This window comes from Pogonomyrmex barbatus, unplaced genomic scaffold (assembly GCF_055798465.1).
Source record: "Pogonomyrmex barbatus isolate J1 unplaced genomic scaffold, ASM5579846v1 scaffold1, whole genome shotgun sequence".
NCBI lineage: Eukaryota > Metazoa > Arthropoda > Insecta > Hymenoptera > Formicidae > Pogonomyrmex > Pogonomyrmex barbatus.
In genome coordinates this window covers 19,575,160-19,594,076 of record NW_028297098.1, presented here as the reverse complement: position 1 = coordinate 19,594,076, position 18,917 = coordinate 19,575,160, and the positions used below count along the sequence as shown (strand labels likewise).

General features: G+C 34.3%; 1 protein-coding gene and 2 long non-coding RNA genes across 12 annotated transcripts; 1 reads left to right on the top strand and 2 right to left on the bottom strand.

Annotated features, from left to right (window-relative positions):
- Nucleotides 1–141: 141 nt before the first annotated feature.
- On the top strand, nucleotides 142–18,752 carry Zasp66 (PDZ_signaling and DUF4749 domain-containing protein Zasp66). 10 transcript variants are annotated; one of them, XM_089074007.1, is made up of 10 exons: nucleotides 1,941–2,364; nucleotides 3,682–3,938; nucleotides 4,534–4,705; nucleotides 12,322–12,477; nucleotides 12,621–12,671; nucleotides 14,261–14,349; nucleotides 16,716–16,854; nucleotides 17,022–17,054; nucleotides 17,866–17,945; nucleotides 18,206–18,403. In XM_089074007.1, the coding sequence occupies exons 1-9, from the start codon at nucleotides 2,251–2,253 to the stop codon at nucleotides 17,926–17,928; spliced, it is 1,074 nt and encodes a 357-aa protein (XP_088930133.1). In that variant the 5' UTR covers nucleotides 1,941–2,250; the 3' UTR covers nucleotides 17,929–17,945; nucleotides 18,206–18,403. The 10 variants fall into 10 exon arrangements, with proteins under 10 accessions (XP_088930143.1, XP_088930171.1, XP_088930168.1 ...); XM_089074017.1 differs by lacking the exons at nucleotides 1,941–2,364; nucleotides 17,866–17,945 and adding an exon at nucleotides 142–323 and having other exon boundaries at nucleotides 18,206–18,752; XM_089074000.1 differs by lacking the exon at nucleotides 17,866–17,945 and having other exon boundaries at nucleotides 1,944–2,364; nucleotides 18,206–18,752.
- LOC148938208 (uncharacterized) lies at nucleotides 1,466–3,688 on the bottom strand. The gene is made up of 2 exons (XR_016138657.1): nucleotides 2,946–3,688; nucleotides 1,466–2,525 (listed from the first exon to the last, which is right to left on the bottom strand). It is a non-coding gene; the product is annotated as an uncharacterized LOC148938208 (long non-coding RNA).
- On the bottom strand, nucleotides 8,261–17,678 carry LOC148938207 (uncharacterized). The gene is made up of 3 exons (XR_016138667.1): nucleotides 17,396–17,678; nucleotides 12,315–15,075; nucleotides 8,261–11,795 (listed from the first exon to the last, which is right to left on the bottom strand). It is a non-coding gene; the product is annotated as an uncharacterized LOC148938207 (long non-coding RNA).
- Nucleotides 18,753–18,917: the final 165 nt, after the last annotated feature.

Below are 18,917 nucleotides of genomic sequence, written 5' to 3'. Positions count from 1 at the left end.
AACGGAGACCGCGATTGACTAACCTTTCGCGCCATAGGTTGCTAATTTAAGTCTTACAAACACGCGTTCTCTTTCTTCCTCTCTTTCATTATTTCTTTCTTTCTTTCTCTCATCTTCGGTTCTCTAGTCTCCGTTAATTACAGTGCAGCCAAACTAATTGCATCGAATCGGTCCGCATAGGGGAGAAGTTTCTCGCCGTTCGTGAACGTCGCACGGCGGAAGAAACGTGAGTGTCTCACCAGGAACAAACAGGGGAAAGGATTTTTTGACTAATTTCTGCAATGGCTCTCAAGTTCTCCATAGGCCACTTTTATGAGACCTACGTAAGTATGATATGAAGAAGACAGGACCCGGAAGAAGTTCCTTTTCAAGTCTGTAGGTCTCCCTCCTTCAATGATCTATAGTTCAATCATTTGTGTGGATCCATCTTTACCATCAATTTCCAATAGCAGATTTCCAGATGAAATCTGGAATTATTTTTTGCGGAAAATGTTAATTAAAGCTACGTTAAAATGAACAGCTAATTAACAATTTCTCAATGATTAAATAGTTTAATCTAACTTCTCATAATTAAATAATTTAATCAGCAGCAATACAGAGAGATAATAAATTTAGAGATTTTAGAGAGACAATAAAATTAGAGCGATTTTAATAATTTAAAATATGAATAGAATATATTTTTATTAATTATAAATCAATTGCACTTTATTTTTGTCCGATTTTGAAACAAGTTAACAGAGTGACAAGTAATGATATCATCATCGAAAGCTCTACATCAAATTCGCGAATGAAGAAGCTGCCGTTAGGATACGTGATGAAGTGCATCTCGTAGTTTTCTTTATGGATACTAAACCATATATAAGTTTGTCCCACTTACAACAGATTGCTTATGAAACATATGTCGAAACGTGTTTCGAACCGAGTCAATAAAATTGCGTTGTGCATGAGATTGTCACGAAAATTATTTTTGTCCTGCCTTCTTCGTTCTCATCTCTAAAATTCATCATGCTTATTATACCATACATATAAAATTCCTTTTACTACAATAATATCTTATTTTCTCTTTATCATAAATGATTTTTACAAATTATTATAAGTAATTTCGCGTCATATTGCGGAGAATTGAAATTACATTTAATCTTACAGTTTCTTAATATTTAAATTTTAATATTTTTTTTAAAAAGACAGCTTTCAGAGATTCCAATAATATTACAAACTAATGCATTAGTCAATTTAAACTTTAGTCAATTTAAATGTTTATGTTTAATGTTTACTTGTTGACAACACATTTTTATTGGATCAACCTATTTAAAATAACTGTTTCAGATATATTTGATTCTAAAGAGTTATTAAAAAGAAATCATATAAAATTAAATCTTAAAAATTTTTTTAAATTGAGGAAATTTATTTAAAAACGTTCTTTTCAAACTGTACACTCTGTTGAAGTAAATGTAATTATTTAAAATTATTATTTTTTTTCTTGGGTTCAACGAAACAGAACAGGTCTTTCTTTGAAATTATATAAAAATTCAGATAATAAAAAATAAGTCTTTCAATCGCAGAATTCGTGTCCTTGGTATCTGCATCTTCAGACATCTCTCTCATGATATCCTTTGTGGTGCGCCATTTCTTCCTCAAGGCGAGAGCTGTAATGTATTTACGCGCGCACGCACGTACGCATACAACAAATGTCAGAGAAACGAGTGCAGATCGGACCATCAGAACAATATGTTGATGCAATACGCCAACTCGAAATGGGGCCAGAACAACGAAGAAAGAAACAGACTAGTGACGGTGGTCTCTGTTAGAATTAGGCAATAGAGCTCTCTCGCTCTCTTTCTTTCCTTCTTGCTCTTTCTCTCTTTCTCTCTCTCTCTCTCTCTCTCTCTCTCTCTCTCTCTCTCTTTCGGCTCAGGGCTCTGTCAAAGTCGGCATATAGTCGGCAAGTGCTACAGCTGCAGCTGCTATCTCAGTAGTGAAGCAGAGAGCGACCAAGATCCGGGAGACCCATCGCTCGCGCCTATTCGCGCGAGATCTTCCCTTCTTCTGTGAGAATTAGTTCTCCTTCTCTCTTGGGATTCTTTTTCTATCTTTGTCTTCCTCGTCATTTTTTGCCCACATAGTGCATCTCGCGATTAATTATTATAGGTGCTTTTGTGAGATTATTAGGTGGATTGATTACTGGATGGTTGTTTGTTGTTGTGCTGTTGTTGTTATTGGTGGTGGTGCTGACTAGTGCGAATCTAGAGCATGACGAGGAGGCATACGGTGATCGTGAAGCTCAAGAGATCCAGCACCGGCAGACCATGGGGCATAAGAATCGCCGGAGGCGCCGATCTGGGCACACCGATCGTTGTCACTCGCGTGAGTCTTCTCCTCGTCTTAATTCCCGCTTGATATCTTCTCGAATCTTTAGTTAATTTTCGGATTGAATTAATTAGAATTCTTTTAGCGAGATTCAAAATGGGTTTTGATGTAGAATTCAAATTTGTTCTGTGTTTTTCTTGTATCTAAGATTGCCATCTCTAAAAGAAGGAACGATGACGATAAATAACCATAAAAATACAATAAAAGTCGAAAAAGATATACATAAGAAAAGAGATAATAAATTTTTTTAATGTTTTAAATAAAAACAAATTAGCTATATTTTATATTGAGTATCGTCATTGATAATCATATGTAAAAATTATTTAATATTAAATTTATATTATAATTTAAGCATACATAAGATTATGAATATTTTTTAATAATACAAAATCCTAAATCAGATTTATGCTTAAGCGCCATATAATACAAATAACCGATGACTTTTCGAAAAAAAAGTATAAAAATTTTTTTCTTTACATCTGATAATAAATCGTGTTATTTCCGGGCAATATCATTTTTATTCGGGTGAAACAAGTTGCTTCTCTCGTTAGGGAGATTTTGTTACGGTGTCCACTTACTTGGCTTCGATTTCACGCTGGTATTGGCGGAACAATAGAGAAGAACGTAACGCAATCTCCATGAACATTTGCGGCAGAGAAGACTGCCAAGGAATTCTCAAATCAACGATTCGATCTAGCGCCTGTTGACATTGATACATTATACGATGCGTTGCATCCCTGAGCCCGCCGAAACACGAGACAGCGTCTTGTACGTTACGCGGTCATAAGCGCATAAAACATAAAATTTTTCTTGAAAAAAATTTTTTTTTAATTTTATCTTATTCATTTTTATTTGATGCAAGAAGGCTGATAGATATTTTGAATATTATTTATTATAATTTGCGCGTACATTTCGTTCCGCAATATTTCGTAATTCATTTATACAGACGAGTAATCTCTCTTGTATTCAGTTTCATGTTTCTCTTAATTGTTTCATGTTTCTCTTAATATATTAATTTTTCTTAATTTTTTAAATATTAAAAATAAAAATATAATCTAGTTTTTATGTGCATTTAATTTTAATATAATTTATTATCAACTTTTTAAAAATTGTTTACAGAATATCTCAAATACAACTACAATTCCAAAAAACAGACATTTGAAAATCAAATTACCCTTTATCATTTTCGACTTTTGAAATGTTTAGATCATTTTTTAATTAATTAATCTTCTGAGAACAATAACATTTGATAATTGACAATTAATGTAATAGCAATTGTCGCTAACAAGACCGAATTTGATATTTTGCTTGCAGTCGGAGAACGAGGCGCTCCAGAGGGGTGACATGATCAAGAAAATCGACGATTACGACGCACGCGACGTGAGGCATGTAGACGCACAGAATCTCCTCCAAAACTCCGAAACCATAAAGCTAGTCGTCGAAAGGTCTGAGCCGTCGAATGCCGCAAGAACATCATCACGTACAACCACCGACACTATCTTCACCGCGTCACCATCACCACCCACGATTTTCAGGCCGATCGTTGGCAACGGGGCTGCGGCCACTAGTCTGTCAGAATGCAAATACTATCTCTATTATCACTACACGTTTTCGATTGACAATGCCGTCGCAACACATTGTTGCCGCCGCAATATCGCACACCGCTGATTAATTCGCTTCCTCGATTAATCAGTTTCTTCGTACAAAGCACGACTGACATTTCTCTGACCGCTGCATTGAAACCTTTATCACTTACTTTTGCATTCCAGCGATCGTCTTTAATCAATAATCGGTTATTCTCGAATGTGTAAATCAAAATTTGAAATTTTGATCTTTCTGTAATATAAAACAAAAAGCTTCTGTAATTTTCTACAATTAATATACTTTACTTTAATATTCTACATATTTTGTATCTCTAATTTTCTCTTTTTCTTTATAAAATCACAGTTAATTATTCATTTTTAACATAATCATAATTTGTTTCTTGTGAGAATTACATTTAATTGCATTTCAGCATCAGAATGTGTAGTATTCGTTCATTTTCCCTCATATTTAAAGACGATCGTCAAAGAACCGCCACGAAGCTGCTTGTGTTCTGCCGCTTCTGACACACGTGCACGATCTGTCGAGCTATATTAATATCTCGTGCAATTTTTTTTCACATAGGTATAAGCAACCGAAGGAACGTCCACAGGAATTACCAAAGAGCCCAGTACCGCCGCCCTCAGTCGAGGAGTACAGGTCAACGCCAACGCCGGAATACACTCTTCGCAGCACAATAGTCTTGCCGCACGAACATCGCGACGAGATCCGCGAGGAAAGGGTCCACTTGTCGCAGGTTTCACAATTTCATACAACAATTTCTTTACCTTTATTTATTTATTTATTTCATTTATTTATTTAATTATTTTTGTCTTAAAAAAATTCAAATAAAAGATATCAATTAAAACTATTAAACTAATTAAACTAGGGAATGAAACCAGCATCACAATTCTGAATTTGATTTTACAAAGAATTACTTTTGCTATATATATAGATTAACACAAAAATAACTTAATCGCTAATTGTATTGTGGAAAAAAAAAGCATTTTTTTTGTATCCCGATTAAAATGTTTATGTTGAGAGCTTTCGGCTTCGTTCCGTTATTTATTTATGGATCCAACAGTAAAATGGATACATGGATGTTTTAATGGAACAATGGTCTTAGGAACAATACGGGGGAATTGGGAACGGAAGTGCATTTAGTTTCTGAGACAGAGTGAAAATCGAATTTCCAAGCACGTGTCGGCGACACAAACGCTGGAGTTCGTTGATCCGCGCGAAAGAATACCCAGCTTTGTTTCATCGTATAAATCAAGATTCGACGTTTCGATATTTATTTCTTTATCGGGTTGAAATAGTTTACAGTAGTAAAAACGGTGTGGCTGTCGTTAAAAAAATTCAAGTATCTCTCAGATCACTCGTTCTTAATATAATCGAATGCGCAATAGGAATTAGGCAGACAGTATATAGAAGACCTACTTAAAGATATTTTAAGATTCAAACATAATTATATTTAAATAAGGGAAACTTTGTTTTCTAAAATTTATGTAAAAATGTATTATTTAATCTAAATCAATAATTCAAGATAAAAAAATGTGTGTTGCATAGGATTATAGATTGACAGCAGGCGCCAGCGTTCTATCATGATTGACAGTTTCATACGAAATTATGCAAGCAAAAGCTAAAAATAGATACAAATGCATAACCGAGACCATTCCATCATAACTCCTTGTCCATTACTAGCGCTACAAACGTCTTTTATTTATTCATTTTTCAAGGATCTTGAGTGATTCTCTTTGCAACGAATGGTTGCATCAACGAACAGTTGCATAAATTAACCAAATGACCAAATCTCTTTCTAAATTTTAAGATATTGCTTTTAAAAGCTTTTTTTTAAATAATTATTTAAAAACACATAAGGATATTAGACGAAAATTTAGTTATATAGGAATCATTTAAGGAAGAAAATAAAAAATTTCACCTTTCTAAACATTCGATTTACAGGCAAAGGTAGTTTGATGCATTCTAAGATGGAAGTCTCGTTTGAAAAACAAAATTCGGAGAACTATATTTAAAAAAATATCTTAATAAGTATAAGCTATCGGAGATACGAATCATCGCAGTAAAAGGCAGTCTGTATTCCAAGTTCCCAAGTCTATTTGATCGTGGTGTCTGGCAAGCTCGTGCTCATTCCGAAATACCCTTCTGCATTTTGAAATCCAATAACTCATTGTCGGATCACGCTTCGGGCGTGGTGTGACAGGACATTTGTCGTGTTTAATCCGTCTCTCCCACTCGTTTCGAAACGGCTTATTTACCGACAAAATTCTGGCCCGTTGTGCATTATTGCAATAATCGATAACTGAATGAATAATAGGCAATGTATGAAAATTTTATCAGGAGGAAAAATCTTGTTAGTTGTGATCAAAGTTAATTCAAGTTCACCGCGTTCAAATGATCGCATGATTAAGTCGATTAACTTCCTCTCTAGAGGAAGAGAATTGAGTTGTTGTCATTTCCGGAAAAAAAAAAAGAAAGAAAGAAATACGAAACCTGCGATTTTAACGACGAAGGGCAACAATTTGCAATATCGAGATTACGCGTCCAGATGTCTCCCGTCGTTTAACGAAATATTTAATCCGTTTTGCGAGGGCGGTAGCGACGAGACCACGGAGGGAGAAGACGCGTCATCGCGTTTATTACGGCGACATCGCGTATATCGCGGCAACCAGGATGCAACGTGCATCGTCGCGGCCAGCGACGAAACGAAGGCACGGAGGTGCCTTTATTCGTGGGAAGTCCGAAGTGTGAATATATTTTTGTTGGCCCGCCACGATGCCGGAAAGTCCGTCGCCACTAGTAGAACCGGTTGCCACACGCTATAAATATCGCTTTTGCATCGAAACCACCTCTGCCTGTCCCGAACCGATACGTCTCGCGGATTCAGGACGTCGTCGTCCACACTTTCCAAGCGGATTTAATTCTTCTTTTTTTTATATAGTCTCCAGTAGCGTATAAAAGAAAGAGAGCGTATAAAAGCGTATAAAAGAAAAAGAAGTAAACTTCCCTCTGCCGTACATCAGACAACAAATTAAAAATAATTTTTTTTAATAATACACAAGAGATCAATCGTCTCTTAAGTTCGAAAAATTTTGAAATATTTGTTTGAAAAATTTACTAATAGATATCTTTGATCAGAGAACATTGTAATACTTGAAATTTGCACTTTCGCGTGGCTCTCTCGTGAATTTTATTGCAAAATTGTCAAAGAATTCTATTGTCAAAGAAAACTTCTTTTTTAATTATTATATATACAAGATAATAATCAACCTAGAAAGTTTTAAAAGCTGAGAACACAAATAAAAATGCCAATAAAAATAATTTTATTTAAAAAGAGAAGATTCCTTTCAATAAATTATACAGATTATTATCAGAAGAAAATTAATAAAACTATGTTAATTATTTTAAAAAATTATTAATTGGCTTAAATAAAAGATAATCAGTCAAAAATATTCTTTCAATATACGTAAAAATCTGAAAAATCTTTATAAACTTATCTTTCGGAAAAATCCTGTTTATGTTTAAACTTAACTTCAATTCTGATGACTTATCCGGTTACCTCAATAAAAACGATAATTCGATTACGATTGCCGCATCCGAGATTAACGAAAAAGGTGTCCGATTCTGTGACGATCTTCCGGTGTCAAAAGCTTTTACGTGGAAACGAGAGCAAGCGAGTTTCGAGAGAGGTCTCTCTCCGGGAGAGTGAGAGGAGCCGCCGTGGAAAAGGCCAGAGTTAGTGCCGCCCGCGCTCTCATCGAGCCAGTAGTGCTTAACCGCGAATAATCCCGCGAGAGTCGCGAGCGAGGGACGACGCGAGAGGACGATTGCGGGAGCCGCGAAAGGATTGCCGCGCGAGAAAGGGGTGAGATAAGGTCGGTGGTTGCGAGAGAAGCTCTCTCCGCGGGACGCCTCTCGACGGACGAGAAGATGCCCGCTTACACGACCGTCTATCGTTATAACATCGAGCATCACCCGAAGGAGGAGGAAGCGGCCGCTTATTGGGTACGAAAGAGACGAGAAATTTCATCAATTTTATTTAGATTTACCAAGGATGGAAAAGCTCCATCGAGCAAGCGCTCGAGGCCCTCTGCTTTTGCCTCTTCTTTGCCCTTGAACGTGCACTTTCCTCGCGGCCAAAATTGTGCGCGCACGAGCGACAAGCTACATTGTCATAAAATTATCTTGATGACATTTGAAAAATACACCGACTTTTATTAAAAAATATTTTTATTTTTATTAAAAAGTTTTTGCTATGAATATTTTTAGATTGAAAGTAGTGCGAATAATGTTATATTTTAAGATGGAACTTTATTCTTATTCTTACTTTACTATTTCTTACTTTACTCGTATTCTTGACATTGTGCTCGTGCTTTTTTAATGGGTAATACTTTTCAGGATTTTTTAAAATAAATAACTAATCACTCGAAATATCTAATCAATTAAATACTAATTTATATTACAGAATTTATATTACGATTTATATATTATCTGGGAACATTATTTATATTTATATAAATAGTTAAATTAAGAATACTAATATTAAATTTAATATAAAATTTAATAAATAATATATAAAGGAAAAATATATACTAAAAATATATACTAAAAATAAATACTTGAACATTCTCTTTAAATTAAATTTTCTAAATACCTTTTTATTTGAACGCTGAATTACACTTGTTAGAGCAATCTTATCCTGTTTTATAAAATTCATTGTTTTTCATCTGGCATCTGGCATTTTTATACGTGGGTTTGTCCACGACAAGATATAACAATCATAAAACTCGAGCTTAACAGCGTCGCTTGGCGACCCTAAAAATATCAAAATTCAATAACTACGCAAGTTTAGCTCCACCGACGCATCGATTTCGGTATGATCGAGCAAAAAAAATCGCCAGATCTAGATTTCGATTTGTTCAACCTTAACACAATGTATAAATGTAATGTCGTTGCAAAATAATTCCGCTATTTAGGGGGAATTTTGTTAATTTCGTCTATTCCGTCCGTGGAAATCTCAAAGAGAGTGCGGTTTCGGGGTCGATCGGTGTTACCGAGATGAAAGACAGATTCGTGCGGGTGTGCAACGCACATTAATAACGCACGATGCAATAAAACGCACATAGGCATCGCCGTTGCGGATGCCGTTCATCGGTATCGCGTTCTATTTTCGTGAACGGGATCTGGGTTACTCACGAACACGCAAACACGTATAGACACACCCACGGCTCGTGATTTTTCGAATCCGTTTTTTATCTGAAAACTCGACATATATTTTGTTTTATAATGTAAAACGACTTTGCAACATTTAATTAACAGCCAATCGACACGTGCTGAAATTAACGATAACTTTTTGGATTTTCATTTCATAAGCAACACTTGGATGAAAACATGATTATTTTCGGACAAGTAAAAAGCAAATTCTTAGATATTTCAAAACATTATTTTAATTATTTTTTTGTCTAGAATATGGTTTTAATTAGCATTTAAATAATTTTTTCAGAAAATTTTAAAAATATAACTGTCTAGGATTAGTAGCTCTATGTATTCATACATTTACTTTTAATTAATTAATTTTATTTATTCTTTCTTTAACCATATGTTTTCTTAAAAGCAAAAAGCGATGTCATTACAAATAATTTCAGCATTAGCTTATAAAATTCTTGTATCAGAAATAAAATAAATCACACTTTATTCGTTATACAATTAATTTAATTATTATTTTAATTGCAATTTTGTATCTTCCAGTGTGCGTTAATGAAGTCGAGACATCTGTTCGTTAACGTGTCTCTTGCCAACGTGCTCCAATCAGGTTTCAAAGAGTTCAAGTTTCACCTCGACGCCAAGCAATAAACACTTCGTGAAACAGCTGTTTTGCTCCGTCTGAATTTAGTTCGAGAGACCTTTTACAAAACGACGCGCGTGCGCACGTTCGCGCAAATCTTCTAAAAAAAGAAGATCATAGATGCGCAAACAAAAACTTCGACGAGAATTAAATCAATCTATCGAGCTCGATTTCTAAATAATTCCTCTTACCCTGTCGTTTTTGGTGAGCAAATCCCTCCCTTCCAAATTTCACGTACATAAAGCTTTTTACCCTTCAAATCATTTCATCTTTTGAAATTTGAAGAAACAAAATTTAAAGAATCAAATAGCGCAATTCCTCGCATTTATAATTAATAATTTCACATTTTTGAAATTTAAGACTGATGACAATATTCAATATTATTTAATTTTATTAAGATTTGTATTCCGAGTACTTTCAATACAATGCGTTTCATGCAAATCATCGAAATGTTTGTCAACGCGACAAAACGGAAGTGGGAGCCCTTTGAGCTTTGGATAGCTTCTTACATACGATCTGTTCTATCCTCCCTTCGTAAGCATGCAACCTTGTCAAATATTTCAACGGGAGGCATTCCACATCGACGAACAAACCGACGGTAACGTTTCCTGATGAAAAAGTTACCGGTGGAAAGAAATGAGACGTGAGAAAGAGTAAGGCGATTTTCGTAGCTCGGGGTGCGCGTTATTTTTGCCAGCCGGGGGCCTTCATCTATTTTGAGAGAGTCACTCGTAGCTCACCCTCCAACATAATGGGATGTTCCTGACCCATTTATAATGGAATCATCATAATCGTGCGATTTCATGTCACGAGCGAGTAACGCGAAACTCACGGGCAAACTTGTCGCGACCGCGACCGCGGGTCTAAAATTGTGAGACACTGCGGCGTGCACGTTGTAACCAATGCTGATGAACGACAATGAACGTGAGATAATTCAATCCCTTGAAGAGTAATAAATTAAATAATAAGTATGCTCAAATATGTATAAAAAAATTTTAATATGATTTATAAAAAATTCAACCCCTTCCGAAGGGGTTGAATTCCTTTTACTAGAAAAGTAAAATGAGAGATTGGTTATTGTGAGAAAATATCACGAAACATTTTATTTATTTTCTAAAAATCACAATAATCATGCCTGGCGTTACCAAATTTTCTCTGCAATTTCGCGAGAATATCCGACGACGGAATATTACGGGAATTCACTCGAAATTTCGCCTCACACTTGTTTTCACGGGTGTTTCAATACAAGCTGTAAATATAGGATATTCGCGTGGCGAATCGATGATGTATGATGCACCTGCAGAATCGCGTAATTTCATAATGTCGCGCAAAACGATGGCACGTGACAGAACGACTCGTAACTTGGCAAGCCAAATTCGTTCGTGATACCACGAGGGTGACCGTCGTTTTATGTAATTTTCTCATTGTGAGCCAGCTGAGCGGAATTTTTGTATCTTGAAGGTAGTCTGTCATCGTCTGGCGAATCCGGCGCTTCCGGTCCTGAACATCGACCAGAAATATCACCGTTAACTAAAAATTATTTATATCACAGAGATAAAATGATGGAGTTATTATTTGAGGCGAGAAACATTCATTGTTTAAAAGAGAGAAATTTGAAACAAAAAAAAAATATTCATTACAACGGGAAAGATCTTATTCGATAGTCTTATTTGATTGTTACTTATTCTAAAAAAAAAAATCTCTTAAATGTATCTTAAAGAGATATAAAACAATGACAAGTTGACATGCTACATCAACTTTGCTCTATAGCTCATTACCTTTTTAACTCGCACTTCACCTCGTTAATATTATGAAATGAGATCACTGTCAAATTAGGCTGCAATATCATCATCATCGATTTATTCTCGTCGTTGCTCGGAATTATGGCGATGTAAAATGCGTCAAGGGGATTAACGAGCTGCCTTTTGATCGCCATGGCCTCTATTGCGGTTTATTTTAGATCTCGTTAGTTAATTGGCACCTGTTCGACAGGATATTGTTCTGTTTGCCCTATTAACTGCCATTACGCGCATAGTTACTGTCATATTATAGTTAATATCAATTATACTATAACGAATTAAAATTTTAATCCTATTTTTGACTATAATTTTAAGATTTACAGATTTTCTAAAGGATTATGATAAAGATTTATTTTAAATGAATTTGAAATAAACAGTAAACAAATAATTTCCTATTTTAAAAGAAGAGTTTTCAATTAACTTTAATGGAATTTTGTGATTTTAAATAAAATTTTTGTAGATGTTAAATAATATTAAAGTCGGAGGAGGGGAGAAGAATTTAATAATGTTAGGCCAATCTGACTGGTCAAAGTATTAAAATAGAGATGTAAAAATTTTAAATAAAATTGGGAGAAAAAAAAATTTCGATTTGAAGGAAGATATTAATTTTATAACATTATCCAGTAAATATTATAATTAAAACAGTGAAAAAAATATTCGACTGACACATCTATAATTATGATCTATAATTATGATCTTACCTTCCAGCCCTACCGCACGACTCCTCTGGTCTTGCCTGGTGCCAAGGTCAAGAAGGATGCTCCTCTCGGTGAATGCTACTTACGACATCACCCGAATCCGATGATCAGGGCGGCACCCCATCATTACGAGCCCCATCATCCCGAGGTTGCTATGAAACAAAAGGTAAAGGCGATATAGAATAATCCTCGAGTACACCCGACTGCGGTGAGACACAAATAAGTCTTCTTTTTTTTTTATTTTACTGGAGATACGTTTTGTTCGGTGTCATTGTTTGAACTGTATCTCATTGAACGTCGTCTGAGCAGGTGGCGGAAACGGTACTTCAGCGTGTCGTGGGACCGAATGAAGTTCCAAAGGTTTGGATCATTTCCGTTATTTACTTTTATAAGCCGCTTCCGCTTCGAGAAACGACACTTACGCTTTCTGGACGACCGATATATCCGCAAGGAACTTGAGTTTCGTTTGACGAGATTCCCGCTATCACGATTTTTTGCTAACTAATAATAATAATAATAATCTGTTATACATACAATGTGATCACTACAGGATTAATGCAAAATGTCCTGGACTCGTCTATAATTCGATAATCCGGAATAATACCGATGTATATCGATTCACGATGTGAATCGACATAACTTGCACATCGACTCCTACATAATCAAATTACTAAAGTTAATTCGATTGAATTATTTTAATAATGAAATCCAATTTAATTTACACATGATGTGATATAAATGAAATATAACTTACCAAAGCAACTTTTTTTTATTTTGAATAACATTTATTACCGACAAATGTATTGCTTTGATTATTGATTGCTACTAATATGTTTTCAAAATATGAAAATTCAGACAAAGTGTGAAAGTACGAGATATAACGAAACCGTGATGGCAGTTACACAAAGTTATATTATGACTATCATTTTGTAATGGCGGAATGTTCTATAATATAAACATTGTGAATGTCAAGTTTGTATGTAATGTAAATTTCCGACATAATAGAAACTTGGCATTAGTCAATTGTTTGTGCCATCCAGTGCCAACATGCTAAAGTTATGTTTATTTTTTACAATGTTATATTGTCATAATGTAATATCACAATGGCAAATGATACGACTTAAGAATAGATTGCGACAACAATATACAACATCTTTAGTAAACATTCGCATTTACATTAATAATGCGCATTCAGAGAAAATAAAACAATTCTGGCAATATTATTGACAAATAATATGTGACAATTCTAAAAAAAATCTGTATCCATAATTATAAAATTATTAGACAAAAATATTCAATATTAAAAATTTATTGTTATTAATATCATTTTATTATATATCATTATTAAATAATAATGAAATAACGAAATAACTATAATGTATGGAGTTATATAGATTTTCTATTCGCTCGTGACAATTACTTTTTAAATAAACAATTTCTTGAAATGATTATGATATAAAATTCATAATATGTCATGACATACTTTTTATATCAATAATATATTTTCAATGAATCTATTTTATATTTATTTTCTTGTACTCTCTCTTATCATATTTATTAGATATGATTAATATTATTAAATATCTTCTTAATTTATTTTTCTTATCTATTTTCCTTATGCAACATTAGAATAATACAGTTACTTCTTTTTAATGTTCTATTTATGTTATATTTATTGTTTTCTCTGAATGGCTTATTAAGTTCAAGATATACATACGACATTCAACATTAGTTCATTTATTTTTCAAACTTTCTCTGTGCACCTTTCATAAATTAAAATTGAAATAATAAAAAAGAAACATCCTCGAGATAAACCTCTTTTGTGCTTCTGCTTACAAAACCGTCATTTTTGATCGTTTTGTTTCCAAGCCACGAAGGCTCTTTTGAGTGCGATATAGAGACATCTAATTCTATGCGTCGATTATAAATGTCAAATTCTGTCTTTCTAGATTGTCCACAAGCAATTCAACTCACCGATCGGACTCTATTCGGATCAGAACATCGCCGACACTATCAAGTGCCAAGCATCTGCCATACCGTAAGTAACCCATCATTATTTATGCGATTGTTAAGTTCTCTCTTAACTAGCCTTTAACCGCATAAGCTGAATTAAACACATACACGTATATAACGAAGCGCTAATATGCCGTGATGCTTGCAACAATCACAGGATAATATGATTAATATAAAATTGGCTTCATCGCTGAATGCCACTCACACTTTCATAAATTGCTATAGTATAATAAAAACTGCTCGTGCAAGAAAATCTAATTTCTTATGTTAACAGATTATTTTCACGTTTAATAATTGCAATGGAAAATGAGTGAATTCAAAGAAATGAATTGATATATGAATTTTTTCTGGGCAAAAAATCAAGTAAAATAAGTTTTCATTAATTTCTATTAATCCACTCGTTTTAAATAGGCGTGTCTTTTAATAAAACAACGAAGTGTTAGTGATTCTCATAAAAATAATTTTCTAAGAATTTTTTTTTTTTAGAAAATAACATAACGTGAACGGGAAAGAAAAATTATCCTTTTCGGCAGATATGACGTTTCTATGCGAAGGCTGTTTCGAGAAAAGAAAATTACCAATTGGAAAAATAAATCGAATTTGGCACACGATCGTCGGTCTTCGATCGTTAAATGAGAAGAGACATCGGCTCCTTCTTTCTTTTTCCAGTACGGCTCTCGGATCCTCCTGCTGATTGATTACTTACGTAGCGGTTTGTTTGTTTTCCAGCATTTTCATAGACTTTTCCTTCCTGAAACAGAAACAGGAAATTGAGAAGCAAGCGAGAATCTTGAAAGAGCAGGCTAAGGCCGCCTCCTCGAAGAACGTGTGGCCGCAATTCAATAAACCAAATTAAAAATTCGAAAGACGTTCGAGACGTTTTCCGATGCTTCTAGTATGTCGGATCTACGACGGCAGAATTTCCCAATTTTCATGCGGATCGTAGGGCACGTTCATAGTAAATTATGCATTCTTCTATCGGAATGATTAAATAAATTATTTCTATGTTATTAAACAATTTGTCACATAGTTCAATGAAAATGTTATTAAATAATATATTTAAAATTATAAAAAAATAATTATCAGATAGAAATATTTTGAATATTTATTAAATTTGCAATTCGATAATTCGACATGTAAAAATCCTTTAATAAGTAATTAATTCTAATTAATTCTATTTATTTTAAACGTCAACATCTATCTTATTGTTATCATTATTTTAAACATGGATGATTAATTTAAATGGTAAATTTAATTGTCAATGAATTTCAACACAGCGAACGTGATCATTGGATATGAATCCCTTGAAACGATGCAATTATTATTTCGGGTTAGTTTGCCGTTAATATTATATAGTGAAAATAGTAGACACGAATTCTTTGACAAAATTTATAATTTTGTTGTGCTTTCGCGAGTCCGTGCAAGAAGTCTTTTCTTCAGCAGTAAATTTTTGCATGTAATAAAGTAATGAATAATCAATAATGAATATAGTAGTTGGGAATATGTGAGAATATCTACTAACTTTGTTTTTTTAACAAGTGCTCGTATGCTTGTATCGTAGATGCCGTGCACGAATAATTCGAGACGACTTTCGAAAATTGCGCCGTTACGCGAATCTATTTTTGCCACGTATTTATACACGATAGGCGCTGCAGATGATTTAATATTTGAAATAAAAATAAAATGATAAAGGACCTGAAAATTATATTTTTTTTGTTATTTAAAACAAAAATATTAATTAATATTATTATTCTTGATTAATATAAATTAATAATAATATTTATAAAAAATATATATAACTTATAAATAAAAATAAATTTTTTATTTATTAATATATAATTTAATTTATTTAGCTTTCTTTTTCATACTGATAACACCATTGTAGATTTAAAATAGAATTTTAATTGTGAGATATCACAATTAAACATATTTTGTTATAAATAAAGCCTTTTGAAAATTTTTTTGTAAACCTGTGAGCCTTTTCTCGGATTTTACGATTTTAAAATTACTTTTGAAAATTTACTTTTTTACGAATATTTTTTTCAAAGATAAGAGGCGTACTTTTCGAAGTGTCCGACGAACGCGTTCTTCTTGATCGGGCATGCACGCAGGGTTTGCACGATGAGGAATGACCGCTCTTTCTCGATTGAATTCGCGGCTGGAGGACGCGTCTGAAAGTCGCTCTCGAACAGATTAAAGTAAATTAAATAGATGTGCAAGTGCAAATTGGCAAATATTGTAACCCCCGGCCGTTGCTAACCGATCCAGATAGAAAACAAAAAAAAAAAAAGAGAGAGAGAAAGAAAAAGATAAAAGTCGCACGTGAGAGAAAAAAATGAAAGCAAAATTAAAAGTCGTCCCTGTGTATATATATATATGCGGTACGTGCAGCCTGAAGAAACCGATAAAATACGACCCCAGCAAAAGCGAGGCGTACAAAGCTCTGCAGGAGGAGGAATACGGAGATCATGTGCAGGAAGTCAGACAACCAGTTCGTACCGGTGTCTTCACGCCGCAGAAATCGAACAAGGTATATATATCTTTAAAGCAATTCCTGAATTTCTCTCCGAGTACTGATTTTCTCGCTTCAATTTAGTAAACTCTTATCTTTATTCTTTGAAGTAAATTCTTATTTTAAACCCGCTTGAGTTTACGTGTTAAAAAATTATGTTCAACAATACGATATCTGTCGTACAGGTGTACCAGACTCCGCCGAAAAGTCCCGCATATGTAAGTATTCACATTTTGCTTGGTCAGATTTCACGATCGATTTAAGTAACGACACGAGGGCAGAAAACGGTAGAGAAAATTTGTTCGGGCTTCGGAAACACGCGTCTTGGGAATGCATCTCTCGCTCGCATGTCGCCGCATGGATTCTGTGCAAGATGTTTCATCATCGCAGCTGCGTAGATTACTATATTCGCGAGGAACGAAAACGAGGCTCGCGCATTCCGCTGCGAAAATCGTCCCGAAGGCATATCGCAGAGAAGCTTCCAAATTTTCGACTTGAAAAAAAAAAAAGATTTCTCACGCCAAAAAAGCATGCGATAATCGATCTTCACATTACTCACATTTATTATTACCGAGTCACTCAGTCACTGTTCGCCATTTATTTACCGGGAAGATTTATCGATCACTGGCCCGGCGCCGTGGTACTATAAGTTACCCAACGCAGACGGACGATAAAACGGCACCGGATTATATAAGCGACTTGGCACGAGGCGTCACTTCTCTTGTACTTCTTTCTTTTTCGTCTACCGATGCACCGTGCCAAGGTATCTCGCGATAATAATCCTCCACCGTTGGGAAAATCGCACGGAAATTCCGACAGTTCCTTTCCTAAATTATAAAAAAAAAAAAAAAAAAAAATAGGATTTCTCGCGCCGAATTCTTCGATTGTTTAACAGCGATTCATATTAATATATATATATATATATATATATATATATATATATATATATCCAATACACATTATCATTACTAATGTTAATCGCCATTCGGAGACGCCGCTAATCTAATCTACGGCATCTGTTTCGTTAAGGGTGGATCATATAGACGTCCCTTCCCCCTCCCTTTCGTTAAGGATCTTATCAACGACTATTAAAATTTTCGCAGGAACTTGTACGTGCGTTTTCTGAGATACTTTTGAATAAAATGCTCACCTGCTTTCGCGTAGAGGAATGAATTCATAGGGCAAATCCGCTCTCATCACGCTAATATTCCCGACTGCTCCGTTTTTTCATTCCGCTACGAACACGCATGCTGCCTCTTGAGATAGAGACTTGTCTTGTCCATGGCACAAATTGAAATTCCCTCATTTGTAATGCACCTTTGTAATTTACGAATACGTGGAGAGCGTCTGCGAACAATTAAATTTTCAGATAAACGTGCTCGACGACGAAGGCGAGAAGATTCATCAGAGCAACAGCTTCAAGAGGATCATGTACAGTGTGTTGGGCCAGACCGATTATTAAGCCGAACTGACGCTATAAATATATATATATATTATACCGTTTATTTGTTATAAAAAAATCTCTATTTTATTTATTGTACTACGCAATAAAGGAATGTCGAGCTTATGCGAGTATTCAGCAAGTTCCTGGAAATATGCTCGTCAAAAGTGCATGTATGCGCGCGCGTAAAACTTGATTACGTGATGTGTACTCGACATTCATTGCTTGTCCGATGAAACACAATACCGTGTATCTTTTAAGCGTAGTAGTAATAGTTTATTTTAATACGCGCCGTTAGTACGTGGCTTGCAACATTACATATTCTACTCGAGATTAATATTTTTTGCTAGCCTGCACACCAAAGAAGCTTACTCTTCTCTCTCCGTATCTCGATGTATCTATTTTTTGATGATCCATTTACACACTATATTATACTTTTAACGTTACGCACAATGAAAAATTAATTTTCACAAAATACATTTCTTTCTTTCTTTTCTTTTATACGTCCCTCCCTTCTCTTAAATTTTTTTAATTCACAGAATCAATCTTTTTTCTTGTAAAATTCAAGTACCTATAATTAATCACAATCTTAAAAAAAGATTCTAAAATGTACAAATAATAAGAAATAACTACATTTTCT

Excerpts from the sequence above, each read along its gene's own strand:
- Zasp66 (XM_089074000.1), top strand. The coding sequence starts at position 2,251 with ATGACGAGGAGGCATACGGTGATCGTGAAGCTCAAGAGATCCAGCACC. Across the intron at positions 12,672-14,260 it reads GACCGAATGAAGTTCCAAAG|ATTGTCCACAAGCAATTCAA; the intron begins GTTTGGATCATT and ends CTGTCTTTCTAG. Across the intron at positions 17,055-18,205 it reads CGCCGAAAAGTCCCGCATAT|ATAAACGTGCTCGACGACGA; the intron begins GTAAGTATTCAC and ends TTAAATTTTCAG.